This window comes from Pelobates fuscus, chromosome 6, assembly GCF_036172605.1.
Source record: "Pelobates fuscus isolate aPelFus1 chromosome 6, aPelFus1.pri, whole genome shotgun sequence".
NCBI classification, from domain to species: Eukaryota; Metazoa; Chordata; class Amphibia; order Anura; family Pelobatidae; genus Pelobates; species Pelobates fuscus.
Genome location: NC_086322.1, coordinates 255,504,208 through 255,525,393, shown reverse-complemented (window position 1 = coordinate 255,525,393; position 21,186 = coordinate 255,504,208). Strand labels below are relative to the sequence as shown.

At 45.7% G+C, this 21,186-nt stretch overlaps 2 protein-coding genes across 2 annotated transcripts in view; both read right to left on the bottom strand.

The window, feature by feature from the left end:
* Positions 1-21,186, bottom strand: part of JMJD6 (jumonji domain containing 6, arginine demethylase and lysine hydroxylase) — a 363,289-nt gene that overhangs the window by 93,790 nt on the left and 248,313 nt on the right. The window lies entirely within an intron of this gene.
* Positions 1-21,186, bottom strand: part of ST6GALNAC1 (ST6 N-acetylgalactosaminide alpha-2,6-sialyltransferase 1) — a 168,337-nt gene that overhangs the window by 80,266 nt on the left and 66,885 nt on the right. The window contains exons 2-3 of the mRNA XM_063458981.1: positions 8,239-8,674; positions 5,185-5,353 (exon numbers count right to left, since the gene is read on the bottom strand). Coding sequence (XP_063315051.1) covers positions 5,185-5,353; positions 8,239-8,674 — 605 coding nt within the window. The remainder of the gene's footprint in view (positions 1-5,184; positions 5,354-8,238; positions 8,675-21,186) is intronic.

Here is a 21,186-nt window from a genome sequence, read left to right as displayed (position 1 = left end):
AGACCAAGCGGCACCCACTTTCACACATCTCGAAGTTGATGACCAAGATTTCCAAGATCTCAACTCACCCTGTATACCGCTACAAACTATCCCTTTTGTTGATAAAGTGCGAGAGTTCTAGGAAGGGACCAGCTTAGGGACAGCATCTGTCAGTGAATGGTAAAGACCCCGTGTGGAGAAGTGGTGGACAAGCCACCATGGGCCACCCATGGGAGTGAAGTGTTCGAGAGCCATGCTGACGATGAGTTAGCCTATTAGGGTCAGAGTAAGGGACAGAGTTGCACTTTGCATTAACATCTAGCTAGCGGCCACGGGGTTTCTGTGCCTTTGGGCTAACACGTCTTCTGGTATTAACAAATAAAGTTTATCTCTTAGAATCTAACATTTCATAGGGGGGACTGATGTAGAATTATTAAAAATCTTTATTGAACTTGTATTGAATTATTGTACTAACTCCATTTTAACCTCACACTGTGACAGACCCTCCATTTTGTCCTCATTACCTGACAGATCCTCCATTTTAGACTACATTACATGACAGAATTTCCCAGCAACATTTAATACAATGAACAGAGACTGTATTTTCTATAAAGACATGACTAACCCAGGAATTGTTGAATCTCCTGTAATTTGCAACATAGTATAATCTGAAGGCCATGAGAACACTGTACTAATGAAATGTTCTATTCATAAGAGAACCTTGCACCTGATCACAAGACTGACATCACTAACTACGTAAAATGACGCCCAAGCCCCCCTTTCCACCGAGTAAACCTCATGCTGGGAAAGATGGCGCTTGAGCCATCCGTCCACACCCGTGTCCAGAACAACACCACCTCTCGGTGGGAGGACACCTAGCTGACCACTTAGTTTTTGAGCCAATTAATCATATTGATGGGTGGACACTAACACAGACACTTAACAATTAATCCAATTAATGATGTTTATTTACTGATATCTCAATAATCAATGATGATGCAAAATTCCCCTTAAAAGGGCCTGCGAGCACGCTCTTGCTTCACTTGCCAATAAATTTCCTCGAAGTTATTTTAACCTGAACTCCGTGTGTCAGTCTGAATTACTTCAGCGTATACGCAATATAATTTTCGCTAATTTGGACAGGAACAGATAGACATTTAAACATCTTTGTTTATTTCTAAATTACACTATAACAATGACATACCTCAAATATTTCCCAACTTGCCAGGTTTTGTTTTCTTGGTATTACCTGGGTATTATCATAACAACATATTGCTAACAACATTCAGTCCTTGGGTAGAGTGTTTTAGGAGAGCATGGTTTACCCTGAGTTGGATTGACCAGAGTAATGAACGGTCAGCCTGGTATGTATGCATCCTTGATCCAACAAGGATCGCTACCTATGCTCATTGTATTTCTAATGTTGCAGTCACAAGGGATTCAAAAGATTTCCCCGCACCACTTATTTTGAAAGGTGTTCGATTCTGATCGGGCAAGCAGCGTGCCATTGCGGCCGCTCAGGAGTAGTGGGAGTTTGTATATTTGTATTACACAGCAATATTACAGTGCTGCCGCCCACCCCATGTGCTCTCTATTAAGGGTTAATAAGTATGTAGGGTTTTAGCAAAATACCCCTCTGTGTCATTAGAGATTTTTTTTTTTTTACCTGAAGCTGAAAGAAGCAATGTGGATTGTTAGCATGGAATCACCTAGGAGGTTTGCCTTGACGTGGCAGGACAGCTTACACTTAAATGGTCATTGGAGTGATCACAAAAACCTCCAGTGTTTTAAATGTGCATAGGGATTTTGGATTGTGAGCAAGTAACACTTTTCTTTGGTTTTCCAGCCTGCTCTCTAACATCATGAGAGAGTGTCAGACAGTGAGGCATGCAGCTGCATAAGCAGCCCACTGGACCACCAGGTGTCAGGATTACAGTATGATCCAGCATGTAGAATTGTGTATCACAGAGTACTGATAGGTAACATATACCGGACCTTAGAATGGCCGGATTAACGTACCAAAGAATAGTCAGGAATAGCCAAGGTCAAGGGATACAGAAAGAGACACAATGATAAGGAAAAGCCAGGGGCCAGGAATGACAGAAAACAGGGAAGTCAAAAACAATGCCAAAGTCAAATAACCAGAATCAATAACGCGCTCTCAGACAACCACAAGGGAAACCACAACAGGGCACTGAGCAGGATGAGAACTGGGCCTAAATACCCCTCCTCTGGATCTGACAGGCTGTAATCGGCCTTTGACCCAAAGTCAGTTACCAGGTTTCCATTTTCATAATTGCTCCTCAGCACAAACCCTGTTGTGGATTTGATTGCTGCTCGTCACAACTTTTCCTGTCAGGACAGGAATGTTGTTCAGCACAACTTTTCCTGTCTGAACAGTAAATTCCATTAATCACATTTTTTATAAGCGGATGAATACGTGACACCAGGGAATCCACCAGCAGCCCACCGGACCACCAGGGACCCAGTGGACCACCAGACACTCCACCAGCAGCCCAGGGGCGTATTAGCCGCGAGGCAAACAAGGCATTTGCCTTGGGCGGCATTTTCCAGGGGGCGGCAAAAAAAGCCGCCCCCCAAATGCCCAAGGCAAATGTCTTGTTAGCCTTGCGGCTAACAGACATGCTGGGCTGCTGCTGGGCGGTCGGGCGGCGCTGCTTGGCGGGCGACGAGGGAGCACTCCCCCTGAGCTGTCTGCTCAGCTCCCTCGCGCGCCGCACAGTGAGGCTGGGAGCCGGAATATGACGTCATATTCCGGCTCCGCCTCCCAGCCTCACTGTGCGGCGCGCGAGGGAGCTGAGCAGACAGCTCAGGGGGAGTGCTCCCTCGCCGCCCGCCCAGCAGCGCCGCCCGACCGCCCAGCAGCCACTGGACCACCAGGGAAAAAAGAAGACCCCCCCCCAGCATTCCCAAAGGTAAGGAGGCTGGGGGGGGGGGGCTAAAATAAAAAAAAAAGCCACTGGACCACCAGGGAAAAAAGAAGGCCCCCCCAGCATTCCCAAAGGTAAGGAGGCTGGGGGATTAAAGTAAAAAAAAAAAAAAAAGTGTTTATGTGAGTGTCTGTTAGTGAGTGTGAGTGTGTGTGTGTCTGTTAGTGAGTGTGAGTGTGTGTGTCTGTTAGCGAGTGTGTGTGTCTGTTAGCGAGTGTGTGTGTGTCTGTTAGCGAGTGTGAGTGTGTGTGTGTCTGTTAGGGAGTGTGTGTGTGTCTGTTAGTGTGTGTGTGTGTGTGTGTCTGTTAGTGTGTGTCTCTTAGTGTGTGTCTGTTAGTGTGTGTCTGTTAGTGTGTTTGTCTGTTACTGAGTGTGAGTTTGTCTGTTACTGAGTGTGAGTTTGTCTGTTACTGAGTGTGAGTTTGTCTATTAGTGTGTGTGTTTCTGTTAGCTAGTGTATGCGTATCTGTCAGTGAATGTGTGTGTGTGTGTTTAGAATGCAGGGCGGGGTAAAGGTTGGGCGCCTGAGTTTTGTTCGGCAGCACAAAACCAGGATACACCACTGCAGCAGCCCACCTACCATCACGGACCCACTGGATCACCAAGGACTGTATTGTTGCCCGCAGCATCAGCAGTAGAGGGCAAATTAATAAAGCAAAATCATAATAATATTACTAGAAGGCATCAATATGTGGGGAAACTCTGTTTAACACATACTCCCCACATACAGCCCCAATACAAAACTAAGTTGACATATACTGTCATTCCCTCACTCAACCTGCCACTCACTACCCCCACACTGTTACAATCAGACCCAAACTGTTAAAATTGCAATCATAATTTAACTAGTACACAGAGGTGTAACTAGAAACCACCAGGCCTCAGTGCAAAAATTGTCATGGGACACCCCCTGTGTGACTCAACAACTCCAGGACCTTCATGTGTCTCACACCCTTCAGCCCCTCCATTTGTTTAGCCCCATCTTCTCCATTTGTCTCATTCTCCCCCTCAGAGGCTCCATGTGTCTCATCACCCCCAGCCCCCCCCCCATGTTTCTCATTCTCTCACTGCCCCTCCATGTGTTTCATTCACCCCTAGCCTCTCCATTTGTCTCATCTCCCCAGACCCTCCATGTGTCTCATTCTCCCTTCCAGCTCCTCCATGTGTCTCATCACCCAGCCCCTCCATGTGTCTCATCCATCCATGTGTCTTTTTCTACCCTCATGTTTCTCATCCCACCCCCAGCACCTCCATATGTATTTCCCAATCCTCCTCTGCACCCGCTCTTATCCAAGTAGCGTGGCCGAGTGGACCGGGGTAACCAATCTGACAGGAAATTCTCTCAATGAGCCCTCCCTGTCAGACCAGGTTGAGGGAAACTGAGGCTTCGCTACCTACTTGCTGTGACTGGCTGAAGGGGAGTGTCCTGTACAGGCTTTGAAGTTATGCTGGCTCACAGTTGCAGAAGTTGACAGGGCGGCTGGGCCCCCTGGAGTAACAGGCCTAGTAGCAGCTGCGACCCCTGCGAGCCTGGCAGTACGCCACTGTTATTACATCATGACATGCTTGCAGAATGACATGACACTGACACCCACTCAGGAAATTACCTTTACAAGGTGCCCAAATTTAACAGCAAACAAGTGACCCCACTAAAGAAACATGTCATGTACTTACACACCTTCCTGCTATGCTCCACCTAAATGCTAGCAAAATAGTTACCCTCTTTTACCTCATAAACTATGTTATGTTGACTAGCTAGAAGACACTTATTGCGACCAACAACCAGGAAGCCCAGCTCAACAGCCTGTATATCACTAAAACATGGAACATTGATTCATTCATTGGAAATACGATCTATGGTGTAACTTTTGTTCATTACAATGATGTTTACCATTATGTTTCTTATTCCTGTATTGTACATATTCTTTATAAAAACTAAAATAAAGTATTTAAAAAAAAAACTGAGACAACTGTTCAGCGAACTGATGATTTCAAGAAATCCCCAAATTCAGTGTGTGTACATGAACAAACCACATACACTTGAGTAACTTAAGGAGAATATACGTGCAGAAATTCGAGCGGTAGAATTATATTATTCATTATTCATTTGTTAGGCCTATCACAACCAACTTCTTCACTAAAGTCATTGGCTTCTGTCCCCAACCTCAACTATTGTTTAATATAATTTATTAACAAAATGATGTTCTAATGAAATTACAACAGTAGGTACTATGTAAAATGGACTTATTCTCACCTGTGTAGTTTAATTCCATCCAGCCAAATGGAGGAATGAAATGTTCCAGTCTCTGCCACTCTTGATTACTGAAATGACGATTATCCATAAAAATTGTAATTTGTGGAAGAAATTTCTCCTTCAGCCACAAAGAGTTCATAGCCTTTATTTTCACAGATATCGGACAGCTCTAATAAAAAGAGACCGAAAAAATCAATCTAGAGAGAGTATCTAGACAAAACAAATGCATGCAAAATATGTTCTAGTGCAGGGATGGCTAACCTTGACACCATAAATTGTTTCTGGACTACATTTCCCATGATGCTTGGCTAGCTTTTAGAGTCTAAAAGCTTGCTGAGCATTATGGGAAATGTAGTCCAGAAACAATTTGTGGTGTCAAGGTTAGCCATCACTGTGAATCTAGTGGGTTTGGTGTGCCCAAACTGATCTCACAAATGTCTAGGACACTTTGAAATGATTTGCTCTCTTGTTGGCTTTGTGGTGAATGAGGGTACTAGGATATCAGTGTGGTTTAAAAAAAAAAAAAAAAGGAAGAGCAGATGTGTATGTTTTTTTATTCATTTTCAGTCATTTGTCCGATTTGGCTTAATTCTGCAACTCCAAAACGCCAAATGAAAGTAGCACAAATTAATGGGTAATGACCAAGATATTTTTTTTTTTTAAATGAATAGAAATGAAAAAAACTATGGGGTCAATATGTGGTGTGTACACATCTACTAAACAGTACTGCAATATATATATATATATATATTATTATATTATTATTTTATTTATTTTTGCAGTACACTGGCCCATTTTCACATATGTGTGTGTGTGTGTATGTGTGTGTGTGTGTGTGTGTGTGTGTAAACTAACAGATGAAATTCTTATCTTGTAATATCTTTTTTATTGGACTAACAGAATTTTGGAATGATAAGTTTTCGGAGAACCTCCCTTTCTCAAGTGTGAAGCATTTCTGAGCAAAGACGATACATATAATTCAAAGTTAAGTTCTTATACAGGGGTTAAAGCAACATGAGTGTAGATAAGACACAGGTCTGATAGAAAATAGACAATTCTCGCAAAGGGCTGTAAATATATTTTTTTTTTTTTTCTGTAAATATTTTGTATGAGAATCCCAGAGTGAGAGGAGAGAGATAGAGAAAAAACACAAGCAAGCAGTGCAGAACATGGTGCCAGAATGGGGATAGTAAAAAAAAATGAATTACTTGGATTAAGAATGTATGAATTCACATCCAAGAGTTCCAGAAAATGCGTATACATACACATAAACATATAAATACAATCAAATGCAAAAATATTTCTACAAGCACACCTATACATACATCCATGCACAAGCACCAATACATACACATGTACAAATGTGCCCACATACATAGAGCCAGGTAAATGCAAACACACACACGCATATATATATATATATATATATATATATATATATATATATATAATTTGCATATGCCCACCCAGAATCCTTTGCAGTAGTAACATCACTGCAAATTGGAAATTTCTGTGGGAAATCTTATGGCTTTACTGGTGTGCAGATCTGTGTTTAACAATGTAATAATGTAATATTGCTCTTGCAAACATAATGCTGGCAAAGTATCAGGCGAGATGTAACATATTGAGTGCCTGATTTATACAGTAGCAAAACATTTATTTTTTTCTGGTAGCTATTTCTTTTATTTATGGCTATAACTAGGTGACATGTTTGAAATTTGCTTAAAGGACCACTATAATGCCAGGAAAACAAACTCGTTTTCCTAGCTCTATAGAGTTAGTAGGTCCCCCCCTCCATCCCCTCCCTACCCCCCCACCCTCAGTGTCCCACTCCTAACTTTCACCAGCGCCGGTCTCCCTCGGTGCTGGGGAACTCTCCTCCCTCTGCCGACGTCAGCACCGATTGCGCATGATGAGAAGCGCCCACTAGAGGCTAGATTAACCCTCAGTATAAACATAGCAGTTTCTCTGAAACTGCTATGTTTTCAGCTGCCGGGTTAAAACTAGGGGGACCTGGCACCCAGACCACTTCATTAAGCTGAAGTGGTCTGGTGCCTCTAGTGGTCCTTTAATGTAGAAAAGATAATGGATACTGCATTCTCAAGGCTTCAAGGGAGCTCAGGATCTGAAGACGGCCGGGTCTCACTTCCAGATATAGAAAAGAAATATTAATCCAGGCACTTAAGGATAAAAGCCAAAAAAGCAGCTTTATTTAGAGCAAAATAACAGCAACGTTTCGACCCAGCAGAGTTTTTGTCAATCTTGACAGGGTCTAAACGTTGCTGTTGTTTTTCTTTGCTCTAAATAAAGGTTTGGGGGTTTTATCCTTGAGTGCCTGAATTAATATGTATTTTATATATCTGAAACTTGCATAAGGCATTGTTTTATATCTGTCTAGCCTGTCTATTATAAACATCTCGCTGTACTAAAGGTTTCAAAGAATTAAATGTAATGTCATTTAATGACTTTTCGGTATGGATAGTCAAATTTACCCAATGCGACAGGAAAGTAATATTGTTCACTACTCTATTTCTTTTTATTTACTATATATTATTTTTCTGTATTTAAAATTAATGTTCTGTTTATACCCATTGCAATTGAATATGAAAGAAAAAGAGTTGGCATATGTACAGGTACACACACATATTCACATGCTTAGGCAACAAAGTGAGCAGAGACAGCAATTGTGTGTTATAATTCAGGATTCATAACCTAAAAAAGCTTTCAAAAAGGTTTTTATAAACAGAAAATATTGCTCTCCAAAACAGTTACTCTAATATGCCCAATATAAAAACTGACAGCATATTTGAATATGCCCTATATCAGGGGTGGGCAATCTTCAGCCCTCCAGATGCTATGGACTACATCTCCCTTGATGCTTTGCTAGCATTATGTTCCTAAGAGCATTATGGGAGATGTAGTCCAAAACATCTGGAGTGCCGAAGATTGCCAACCCTTGCTCTATATAACATGCAGAAACAGCAATAAGGATTAGGAGTAATTTTGTTTCTCAAAATGGATTACAAACAGTAACATTCCACCAGAAACACTCACTGTTTGCCTGGATAATGTGTCCAGAATATAATTGTCATCAAATTCCCACATTGGCTCGGCAGTAAAATCGCTCCTCTTCAAAGAACGCCTTGTAGTCATGGAAATACGACGGGTTGATGGAATATCCTTAAAAGTCCTTGCATTGTGAGGCAATTTGGTAGTTAATACTCTAGAAAATTTTCTAAATGGCACTCTTTCGAAGAAGGCATTCCAGTCCTCTAATTTTTTTTTTAAGTGTGATGCTGAAAGAGATATGGGTTTTCTCCTGAGTGTAATGGCTTTTTGTGAATCATTCTGACTTTTCTTTTCATTGATGGCCTGGTTGAGGTCCACTTGGAGATTTCCAGACCTCTCTTTATCAAGTATTTTTGAATTAACTCTTTCTCCAAAGCTTGCATTTTGATCAGCAGAAAATAGTCTACTTCTTTCTCCGTGCCTGTAAAACCAACATCAATTAATATAATAACACATTTTCCAGCATTCATAAACACAAAATTTGCAGGCATTTATAAATAATTCAGATATTATCATAATTAGACTTTATTATAGGATTATTTACTATAGTCCGAATGGCCCCATAACGAACGAGGCAAAACCATCCAGCTGTCTATGGAGATATTTTTAGCTATTTTTTTTTCAAATCAGTGATAAAATGGACCTAAATCAAGTAAACATAGAAACATAGAATGTGTTGGCAGATAAGAACTGTTTGGCCCATCTAGTCTGCCTAAATTTCTAAATACTTACATTAGTCCCTGGACTTATCTTAAGTCTAGGATATCCTTATGCCTATCCCACGCATGCTTAAACTCCCTCACTGTGTTAATCTCTACCACATCAGCTGGAAGGCTATTCCATGCATCCACTACCGTCTCTGTAAAGTAATACTTCCTGAAATTATTTTTAAACCTTTACCCCTCTAATTTAAGAATATGTCCTCATGTTGTGGTAGTTTTTCTTCTTTTACATATAGTCTCCTCCTTCACTGTGTTGATTCCCTTTATGTATTTAAATGTTTCTATCATATCCCCCCTGTATTGTCTTTCCTCCAAGCTATACATCTTAAGATCCTTTAACCTTTCCTGGTTTTATCCTGCAATCTATGAACCAGTTTAGTAGCCCTTCTCTGAACTCTCTCTAAAGTATCAATATCCTTCTGGAGATACGGTCTCCAGTACTGCGTACAATACTCCAAGTGAGGTCTCACCAGTGCTCTGTACAATGGCATGAGCACTTTTCTCTTTCTACTGATAATACCTCTCCCTATACAACCAAGCATTCTGCTAGCATTTTCTGCTGCTCTATTACATTGGATTTCAAAGTCAGGCCCAGATTTGTAAAAATGCAAATTATTTTTCCCACTGGCAGGTATTCGTTTTAATGGTCTCCTCACTATTATTAGGGTGAGACGGGATAGGTAGGGCTAATTTATTTTAAGGGGTGTGTGGCTAGTGGATTGGGAACTCCTAGCCACCCGGGGGGATGACAATGGCAATTTTGGTGGGTTGGACAATATCATGTCCACTATCCTCTATTGTATATTATAATTAGAGCCCCCACCCATTACTAATGGGTGGTGTCTGGGGTGGGGATATTAGGGCTCCCTTATATTATAATTATAGTCTTTACACACTGCTAATGGATTGGGGCTGAGGTGGGCGTCACCTGGTTCTAACTTATCTAACTATTTATAGTATTCACACACAGCACATTCGTGATGACTGGTATACTGTTATAAAACTTACAGTAATGTGTGTGGTGTAAGAAAGCTGTGTTGATGTGTGTGTCTGTGTGTGTGTCAGCTGTGCTTGTGATGCATGTGTTTGTGCAGTTATGTGTGTAAGGTATGTATAGCAGCTGTGTGTGGTGGTTGTATGTGATGTGTGTGTGTGTGTATGCAGGGCCGGCGCCACCTGTAAGGCGACCTAGGCAGCCGCCTAGGGCGCACCTTAGCAGGGGGCGCCGATCCCTGTGCCGGGTTTGAGTGACCGGCAGGAGGGAGGCGCAGAGCGCTCCTTCCTGCCGGTCTCTCAATGTAGCGTGGCCAGGCAGCGCGGAACGCGGGACAGGAACCTCTGTTTCCTGTACCCGGCCGCCGGCGGAATGACAGGAAGTGCTCACTCAGTGTGCACTTCCCTTCAGTCCGCCGGCGGCCGGGTACAGGAAACAGAAGTTCCTGTCCCGCGTTCCGCGCCGCCCGGCCACGCTACATAGGCAGGAAGGAAGAGGAGGGTAAGGACCATTAGGGGAGGGGGGGGAGCAAGAACAATTAGGGGAGGGGAGGGGGGGAAGCAAGGACCATTAGGGGAGGGGGGGAGCAAAGACCATTGGGGAGGGGGGAGCAAGGACGATTAGGGGAGGGGAGGGGGGAGTAAGGACCATTAGGGGAGGGGGGGGGAGTAAGGACCATTGGGGGGGAGTAAGGACCATTAGGGGAGGGGGGGAGAGCAAGGACCATTAGGGGAGGAGAGGGGGGAGTAAGGACCATTAGGGGAGGGGGGGAGTAAGGACCATTAGGGGAGGGGAGGGGGGGAGCAAGTACCATTAGGGGAGGGGGAGGAGGGGAGCAAGTACCATTAGGGGAGGAAGGGTTAGGACCATTAGGGGAGGGGAGGTGAGGTAAGGACCACTAGGGGAGGGGGGAGTAAGGACCACTAGGGGAGGGGAGGGAGTAAGGACCACTAGGGGAGGGGAGGGGGTAAGGACCACTAGGGGAGGGGAGGGGGTAAGGACCACTAGGGGAGGGGGGAGTAAGGACCACTGGGGGAGGTGGGGGGGAGTAAGGACCACTAAGGGGTTTGGGAGAGGGAGGACCACTAAGGGGGGGAAGGACCACCAAAGGGGGTAAGAAGGGAGGACCACTAAGGAGAGGGGAGGAGGGTAAGGACCAATAAGGGTGGGGGAGAGGGTAATGACCACTGGGGGGGAGTATTACCACTAAGGGGGTGGGGGAGGAGGGGAAGGTTTACTAAGGGGTTTGGGAGAGGGAGGACCACTAAAGGGTTTGGGAGAGGGAGGACCACTAAAGGGAGGGATGGAGGACTACTAAGGGGGAGAGGGGGGAGTGAGAAGACCACCAAGGGGGTACTGCAGAGAGACAGGGAGCCAAGGGAGAGCACTAAGGGACAGAAGGGGAGAACACGGAGGGACAGGAGGGAAGGGGACATCAATAATTGACAGATGGGGAGAGCACTATGAAAATGTTTTAAAAAAATAAAGAGCTGTTCCCCTCTCAGTCCCTATCCTACCCCTCAAACCCTCTCTTTTACACTACACACACACACACACACAGAAACATACAATGCATTCCTACTCACACACAGACACACCCGAAACACACAATGCATCCCTTACATTCACACAAACACTCTTTCTCTTTCACACAGAAACAAAATGCATCTCTTACACAATCAATGCACCCCTTACATACACACACTGCATTCAATTACATACACAGAAACACACCTTGCACCCCTTACACACACACATTCACACACAGAAACATACAATGCATTCATTACACGCAAACACACACTGCATCCCCTATAAACACACTACATCCCAGGCCCGGACTGGCCATCGGGCAAACCGGGCAAATGCCCGGTGGGCCGCGATGGCCATGGGCCGAGGCCGGCAGGAAAGATCAAGAGATCTCTCCTGCCGGCCCATGCAGGGCAGCACCGGCCCCAAGATGGAGTCCTGTCTCCCATCATGGGCTGGAGGGGAGAACGCCGAGCACCTTCCTCCTCTCCCTCTCGCGAGCTCCGAGATTATCAGAGCGTTGCCATGGTAACCCGTGGCAACGCTCTGAAAAAACAGCGCTCGCGAGAGGGAGAGAAACATGGTCTGTACCCTGCGGGGTACAGACTGAATTACCTGCCGCTGGACCACCTGGGATCGGTGCGTTGCGAGGCCCCAAACCCCCTCACTGGACCACCAGGTATGTGAATGCTTCCTCTCTCCCCTGCCAAGTTAAAAGGGAGGGAGTAAATGGTATTATCATTTTTTTTTTAATAAATTAATAATGTGAAGAAGTTGAGCGTTGGGCCAAGCCAATTGAAGGTCTCCCCAATGATGTACAAATTTTGGTGAACAAAATCGTATATGGCCATATCATCCACTATATACACCCCCCTCACATACACACACTACACACACACACACACACACTGCACCCCCTGCACTAACACACAAACTGCACTAACACACTACACACACTGCACAAACACACTGCACCCCCTGCACTAACAAACACACTGCACCCCCTGCACTAACACACAAACACACTACACAAACTGCACTTACACACTGCACTAACACACTACACACACTGCACAAACACAGTGCACCCCCTGCACTAACAAACACACTGCACCCCCTGCACTAAACACAAACACACTACACAAACTGCACTAACACACTACACAAACTGCACTAACACACTACACACACTGCACTAACACACTACACACACTGCACAAACACACTGCACCCCCTGCACTAACAAACACACTGCACCCCCTGCACTAACACACAAACACACTACACAAACTGCACTTACACACTGCACTAACACACTACACACACTGCACAAACACACTGCACCCCCTGCACTAACAAACACACTGCACCCCCTGCACTAACACACAAACACACTACACAAACTGCACTAACACACTACACAAACTGCACTAACACACTACACACACTGCACAAACACACTGCACCCCCTGCACTAACAAACACACTGCACCCCCTGCACTAACACACAAACACACTACACAAACTGCACTAACACACTGCACTAACACACTGCACTAACACACTGCACTAACACACTGCACTAACACACTACACACACTGCACAAACACACTGCACCCCCTGCACTAACAAACACACTGCACCCCCTACACTAACACACAAACATACTGCTCCCCTACACGAACACACTACACACACCGCACCCCCTGCACTAACACACAAACATACTGCCCCCTGCACTAACACACAAACATACTGCACCCCCTGCACTAGCACACACACTACACACACTGTACCCCCTGCACTCACACAAACATACTGCTCAACTGCACTTACACACAGACACACTAAACACACTCTATCCCCCTATATACACACGGCACACACTCTATAGCCCTATATCCACACTACACCTCCTGCACTTACACACAAACACACTTCACACACTCTCTATACCCCTTATATACACACTATACCCCCGGCACTCACATACACATTCTATACCCCCTAAACATACATTACACTCCCTGCACTTTTGTGCGTTATGACCCTTTAAACACACATTACACCTCCTGCATGCAAACACAGTAATTTATATCCCCTATAAATACATATTCCGCACCCCCTGTTCACACTACACCACCTATGCATACATCACTGCACCTACACACATGTGCTGTACAGCTCCTATATGCATACACACACTAGAGCCCCTAGATACACTCACAAACACACAGTACAGCTCTTTACATGCACACACTACATCCACTAGGCCAGCACACTCCACAGGCCCTATATAAATACACATACTTTACAACCCAGAAACACAGACTGCAGTCCCTAGCCACATGCAGTACGCCACAAACAGACCCCTTTACACACAATACAACACAAATAGTCTGTTCTACACACATGCAACCTCCAAACATATACAACACCACAGGGAACATCCCCACACATGCACAACACTTTAACAGCCCTGTTCCTGTTTTGATCTCTGGTATCCCACTATTGAGGACACCAGAGACAAATCGCAAGCAAACACAGCGCATGCTTGCGCCCCAAAAGAAACAACATGCCATTTACTTCATCTAAGAGCACTAGATGCTCTGGAGAAGCATGACATTAACATACTCATTTGGTGGTGGTGACATGACATGCCCCCTTTCTGACCCCGCCCCTAATAGTGGGCTGCTCTGCCTTTAATTGCCCGGGCTGAATTTTTGTCCCAGTCCGGCCCTGCTACATCCCTTACACAAATTGGTATCCCTATACACTACATTCTATAAGAACACACACACATTGCATCCTCTACAATAACACATAAAACATCCCCTACACACATACACTCCACTTTCTGTGAGAGAACTCATGGGTGGGCCATGTAGGTATTTATGGGTGGGCATTGTAGGCATACTCACGGTCAAGCCCTGGGGGCCCAGACCTTGAGCTGTGTAAGGGGCCCTAAAAATTGAGCTGCTTCCTGTTCGTTAATTGTTGTGAGCACTGTTAAAAACAGTCTCCAGAGAGCCACTTCTACACCAGACCTGTGGAGCCAGACTGAGCCCATCATCAGCCTCTTGTCCTCATCTGGTGGTAAGTAGACAATCCAATATATTATTAGTGGCACTAATCTCACATTAAATGGATACTATAGTCACCAGAAGCACTACAGCATAATGTAGTGGTTCTGGTGTCTATAGCCTGTGCCTGTAGGCTTTTTAATGTAAACACACTGTCTTTTCAGATAAAAGACACTTTGTGAAGACTGGCATTGGCCCATATGGCAGAGCATATGGGGGGGCGGCAAATATCTTTTTGCCGAGGTCGGCAAAAATCCTTGCACCGGCCCTGTGTGTATGGCTATTTGTGTGATGGCTGTGTGTGTGGTGTCTGTGTGATGTGTGTAGGAAGGCTGTTTGCATTGTAACAACAGACTCCTCACACATTTCATTATTTAATTTAGCGTTTTGATTTTTAATTAACCAGACACATCCTGCTTAACTTTCTATAGACAGGGAGGGAACTATGACACCTGCTCAAACAAGCTTACAGTATAGAAGAGGTGGGGTACAAATACACAACAGGTGATCAACTATTGGCCCTGTAACATTTTGTAATTGCTACATTTATTGTTAAATGTCCCCCTTCATAATTTTGGAAAGTGCTGTGGAGTAAGTTGGAGCTATGTAAATGCCACAAATAGTAAAAGAGATCCTTCAACAGATTCTTCCTCATCTTCACGCCCAGACTGGCCATCGGGCCTATCCGAGCGCCGGCCCTGCTGTAGTCCATAGCGGGCCGGTGGGGAGATCAAAGATCTCCCTCACCGGCCCACATACAGTATATTCCAGCCGACAGGCTGGGGAGAGAGGGAGGGAGCCAGGAGAGGACCCGGCGGAGCTCCTACTTACAGCTCTGCCGGGTTCCTCTTGCGAGATTCAGAGTGTTGCCATGGCAATGCTCCGGGTCTCGCGAGAGTGAACTCTAGCCTCACAGGCTAGAGTTAACTCACCACTAAGACCACTAGGGATGGAAGCCAGCAGCAGGATCCCCCCTCCCAGGCATAAGGTAAGCAGCTTTACAGACACCCCTAACACTCACAGCACCCTCACTCACACACACACACTGCACCCTTAATATTCACAGCACACACACTCACACACACTGCACCCCTGACACTCACAGCACACACACTCACACACACTGCACCCCTGACACTCACAGCACACACACACACTGCACCCCTGACACTCACAGCACACACACTCACACACACTGCACCCCTGACACTCACAGCACACACACACTGCACCCCTGACACTCACAGCACACACACTCACACACACTGCACCCCTGACACTCACAGCACACACACTCACACACACTGCACCCCTGACACTCACAGCACACACACACACTGCACCCCTGACACTCACAGCACCCTCACACACACTGCACCCCTGACACTCACAGCACACACACACTCCACCCCTGATACTCACAGCACACACACACACACACACACTGCACCCCTGACACTCACAGCACACACACTCACACACACTGCACCCCTGACACTCACAGCACACACACTCACACACACTGCACCCCTGACACTCACAGCACCCTCACACACACTGCACCCCTGACACTCACAGCACACACACACACTCCACCCCTGACACTCACAGCACACACACACACACACTACACCCCTAACACTCACAGCACCCTCACTCACACACACACACACTGCACCCCTGACACTCACAGCACACGCACACACACACACACACACACACACACACACACACTGCACCCCTGACACTCACAGCACACACACACACACTGCATCCCTAACACTCACAGCACACACACACACACTGCACCCCTAACTCCCTACACACATACTGCACCCCTTACACTCACAGCACACACACACTGCACTGCTAACACTCACAGCACACACACACTGCACCCCTAACACTCACAGCACACACACACACACACACACACACGCTGCACCCCTAACACTCACAGCACCCTCACTCACACACACACTGCACCCCTGACACTCACAGCACCCTCACTCACACACACACACACACACACACTGCACCCATGACACTCACAGCACACACACACACACACACACTGCACCCCTAACACTCACAGCACACACACACACACACACACACTGCACCCCTAACACTCACAGTGCACACACTCACACACACTCTGCACCCCTAACACTCACAACACACACACACACTGCACCCCTGACACTTACAGCACACACACACTGCACCCCTAACACTCACAGCACACACACACACTGCACCCCTAACACTCACAGCACACACACTGCACCCCTGACACTCACAGACCCCTCACTCACATACACTGCACCCCTGACACTCACAGACCCCTCACTCACATACACTGCACCCCTGACACTCACAGCACCCTTACACACACACACACACACTGCACCCCTGACACACACAGCACCCTCACTCACACACACTGCACCCCTGACACTTACAGCACCCTCACACACACACTGCACCCCTGACACACACAGCTTCCTCACTCGCACATAGCACCCTCACGCAAACAGCACACACTCACACACAGCACACACACACAGCACCCTTACCCACATAGCACCCTCACACAAACACATCACCCATCACTCACACACACACACACACTACACCCCTTACATACACACACACTGCACCCCTCTTGCACACACACTACACCCCTTACACACACACACACACACACACAGCACCTTCACACACACTGCCCTATATGCTTTTGCTAGCATTTTTGTCTCCTGGTATCCCAACTATGGAGACACCAGAGACAAATTTCAAGCAAACACAGTGCAAGCATGTTATTGAATTTGCTTGCGCTGTGCAGAACAAATACAGGGTCTTTTTCTCATGCCAGAGCTCTTTAGAAGAGCTCTGCGCATGGTCTACCCTGGAAGAGCATTGAACCAACATGCTCACTTTGTGATGGGGCGTGCTTGTCATTGGTGATGACAAAACACACCCTATCTGGCCCGCCCCCTTTTTAGTGGGCCGCTGTAATAAAAAAATGCCCGGGCCGAATTTTCTTCCCAGTCCGGCCCTGCTCATCTTCTAAGCCTTATAACTGCTGATCATGCTTATAGAAGTTGAATTTTAGTTATTAGGGCTTATACAAGAAGCAATTTGGGCAGATGGTCACTTCCAGACTCATCTTCCAGAACACTTGCCCTTCTCTGTCTCATTTACTTGTGTGACTATATCATTGAGTGTTCATTTAGCTTAAAGATATAAGCACTAAATACATACCAACAAAAAAAATTGAATAACTGAAGTTACTTACATTTTTAATGCACCTAGCAATTGATTACTAATATTGTGTATTTTACCATAACATTTTGTGTAAATTTACCCAACTTGTAAGTTGTTTAAGCAGGGCCCTAACCACCTCTTGTTCCTTAATTTTCTTAGTGTCTCATCTACCGATTGATAAGTATGCAAAACGCTAGAAATTTATGAAGAACAACATCATTATTAATAATATTATTATATGTTAATTGAGCATTTTACTACATTTATTATAATGTTCATAAAGTTATTTTGATATGAGTTAACTTAAGTGTCTTTGTTGAGCTGAAGTGCCACCCAGTGTTGTATTTCACTCAGTTTTTCTGCTCTCTTTACAGATTTGAGTCTTAACCATACAAATTCCCTCTTTTGAATTAGTATTTTTGCTAAACAAGGTTTTGTGATGGGATTTCAGCTAGACCCAAAATTTAGTAGGTCTAAAATCTCTCTGTGGCATATACAAGTACAGGTATCTGTTAGTCAGTTAGTTACGTGTAGCTAAGATACTGTCATCAATGTACTGAGCATGTGCTGGATTTGAAAAACCACATTCCATTCTCCTAGTGCCATACTGCCTATCCATATAAGGTAATGCTGTAAATACTGTTTGTTGATTGGTGCAAGGGTACAGATGGGGGATGAATAGCTTATAAAAAGCCTGTGCTCAGGGCTCAGACATTGTGAACATGAGTTCAGCTGAGACCCGATTAATGAGTGTCACGGATCACCTGGCACCTGCTCCTAGTGCTTCCCGAGGGATCCAAGCGCTCCACCTGACACCATAAGCACTGCAGACCCCACGAACCGCCGCAGCTTGGTTGGGGGTCTTGCCATATCCTACCCACCCTGGACCTACGACAAGGCTCCAGGCTCCAGTTGGTGAACCTCTCTTCCTTCAGAGAGCAAAGCAGGAACAAGCTCTTAAAAGAGCTTAGTGATTATAGCCAGGGGAGTATGCAGCGTATAGCAATCCCCAGTGTAGATGCAGCCTTTTCCCCCACACATGAGACGAGGCTCTATGTTGAGGGTAAAACAGGAACTCAGAAGTCTGAGGGTTTATTGAGTCTTATATACAGGTTTTCCCACAAGATTACCACCCACGTGGACCTTGTGAAACACAGAATACAAAGTTACAAAAACCAATCAGGACAGATTAGACACTCCCAGGTAATGCACACAAACACAATGGGCTAACTTAATTAGAAAACACAAATTTTTCCCAAAACACAGAAAACACCCCAAAACATCACACATCCCCATAAATTATACATTCTTGGATAGCCCTGATCTGGGTGAACAACATATCCCAAAAATCACCCAGATCAGAGCAGGGGTTTACGAATTCCATGGAAGTCACATTTGACCGATCGCAAGCATGGCTTTCGCCACCACGTGTTCGTTCATACGAACGCCGGCCACCCAGCCGTTCGTCAATTAAGCTGTGGTTAACCACAGCTTCAGGGAGGTAAATTGGCTGCACACTCCACATGCAGGGTGGTCGGCTATTCGGTAGTTTGCTCGGTAAATCCCATTTACCGAACCACATAGAAAAAAGGCACGAACAAGCCTTTCTACAGGGAGAAACAAAGTTTTAACGCATGGGCCATAATCTTGGGGCAAAAGGCTGGCAAACAGGCCCCTTCAAAACCCAGTTTACAAGGTTATTTTGCCACAGTGAGAATAAAGACCTTTGCTTCCTGAATTGACCTGTGTCCGGACTCTATGTACGTGGATTCTTCAGAGTGCCGCAACAACAGGGGTTCCCAACCCATGGGACGTGTACCTCCAGGGGGTACGCAAAGTGATTTGGGTAATGGCGGCCGCACGGGTTGGGAACCTGGCCATCAGGCAAACTGCTGCGATGGCCATGGGCCGACAGGGGAGATCACAGGATCTCCCCTGCCAGCCCTAGCTGGGCCAGCGCTATCCGAGTGCAGGCCCTGCTGTGTGCCTTCATGGGCCTGTGGGAAGATCAAAGATCTCCCTCACTGGCCCACAGGCACTGACAGGCAGCTTGGAGGGGGAGGAGCTCCTGTGAGTTCGGCAATTCGGAGCGTTGCCGCGGGTTACCACGGCAACGCTCTGAGGATCTCGCGGGAGGACTGAACTCTGCCTGCAGCCAGAGGAGCTGCAGGCAGGATAACCCGACAGGATAATGAGGGCAATGTCCCCTCTCCCTGGGGAAAAAATAAGAAGAGGGGATATACAGTTTATTAATATATATTTTCTTTTAGCAATAACTTTTATTTTGATGCATTACTCCTATTTCCCCCCACCCGCAATTTATACAGAGTACACCTTACACACATACACACACAGAGCACCCTTCACACACACACTGTGGCAAATCTAGCCACTTATAGACTTAAACTGTATATTTAACCAAACTGTATATTTCTGCTACTGTTATTTGTATTGTACAATGTATGCTGCATTCGTGTGTTATCCACGAACAGTGAATCATCACAATCTTCGTGGAATAAGCAAAGTACCGAATGGGAGACCACCCATAGCAGGTCGTGTGTCTCCAATTGGGTACTTTGCAACATTGTATTGGTGTTAATTGTGGTCTGTTGCGGGTGGCTGCCATTCGTGTACCGAACACGAGGCGGCAGCCATCTTTGTTCGCGGAAAACCAGCGAGCCGTTCGGGAGTTTGCTGTTTTCGGGACTTTCATTCCCTCAGTTCAGGCAATCGGTTGAACAAAGTGGTCCTGATAAGGGAAACTGAACCGCGTTCGGTTATTTGTGCTGGAATCTGAGCGCAAGTTCCCTTAACTGTGCGCCCAGGTCCCAGCTATGTAATAAAGGGCTGTCTAGCATAAATATTATGTCGGTTATAGATTTTAATATGAAAACTGTATTTCTCTGTACCAAGGGATAATCTCATTAGTAATGCATTCTGGGATAATTATCTCCTTGGTACAGCAGTGTATGCTGGGTACTCTGGCTGTAAAACTCAGTCCCCCATGTAGTCCCCTACTGGACAAACCCTGCATTGTGACTCGGGAAACCCCATACAATTGTAACCACATAAATACTGTGCCTGTAATTAAAAACCTCAGTTGACCTCCAAGCTATGTGTCATCTAGTTCTTGGAAGAAAGGGATTGTAACTACACTACCAGGATTTTGCCTGCTTTGTACCTGCTTTATTCTGTCTACCAGAGGAGATACCTGGATAATACTACTACTCCGCTACACACACACACACACACACACAGCACCCCTCACACACACACACACACACACGCACACACACATCACCCCTGTCACACACACACAGCACTTCTCACACA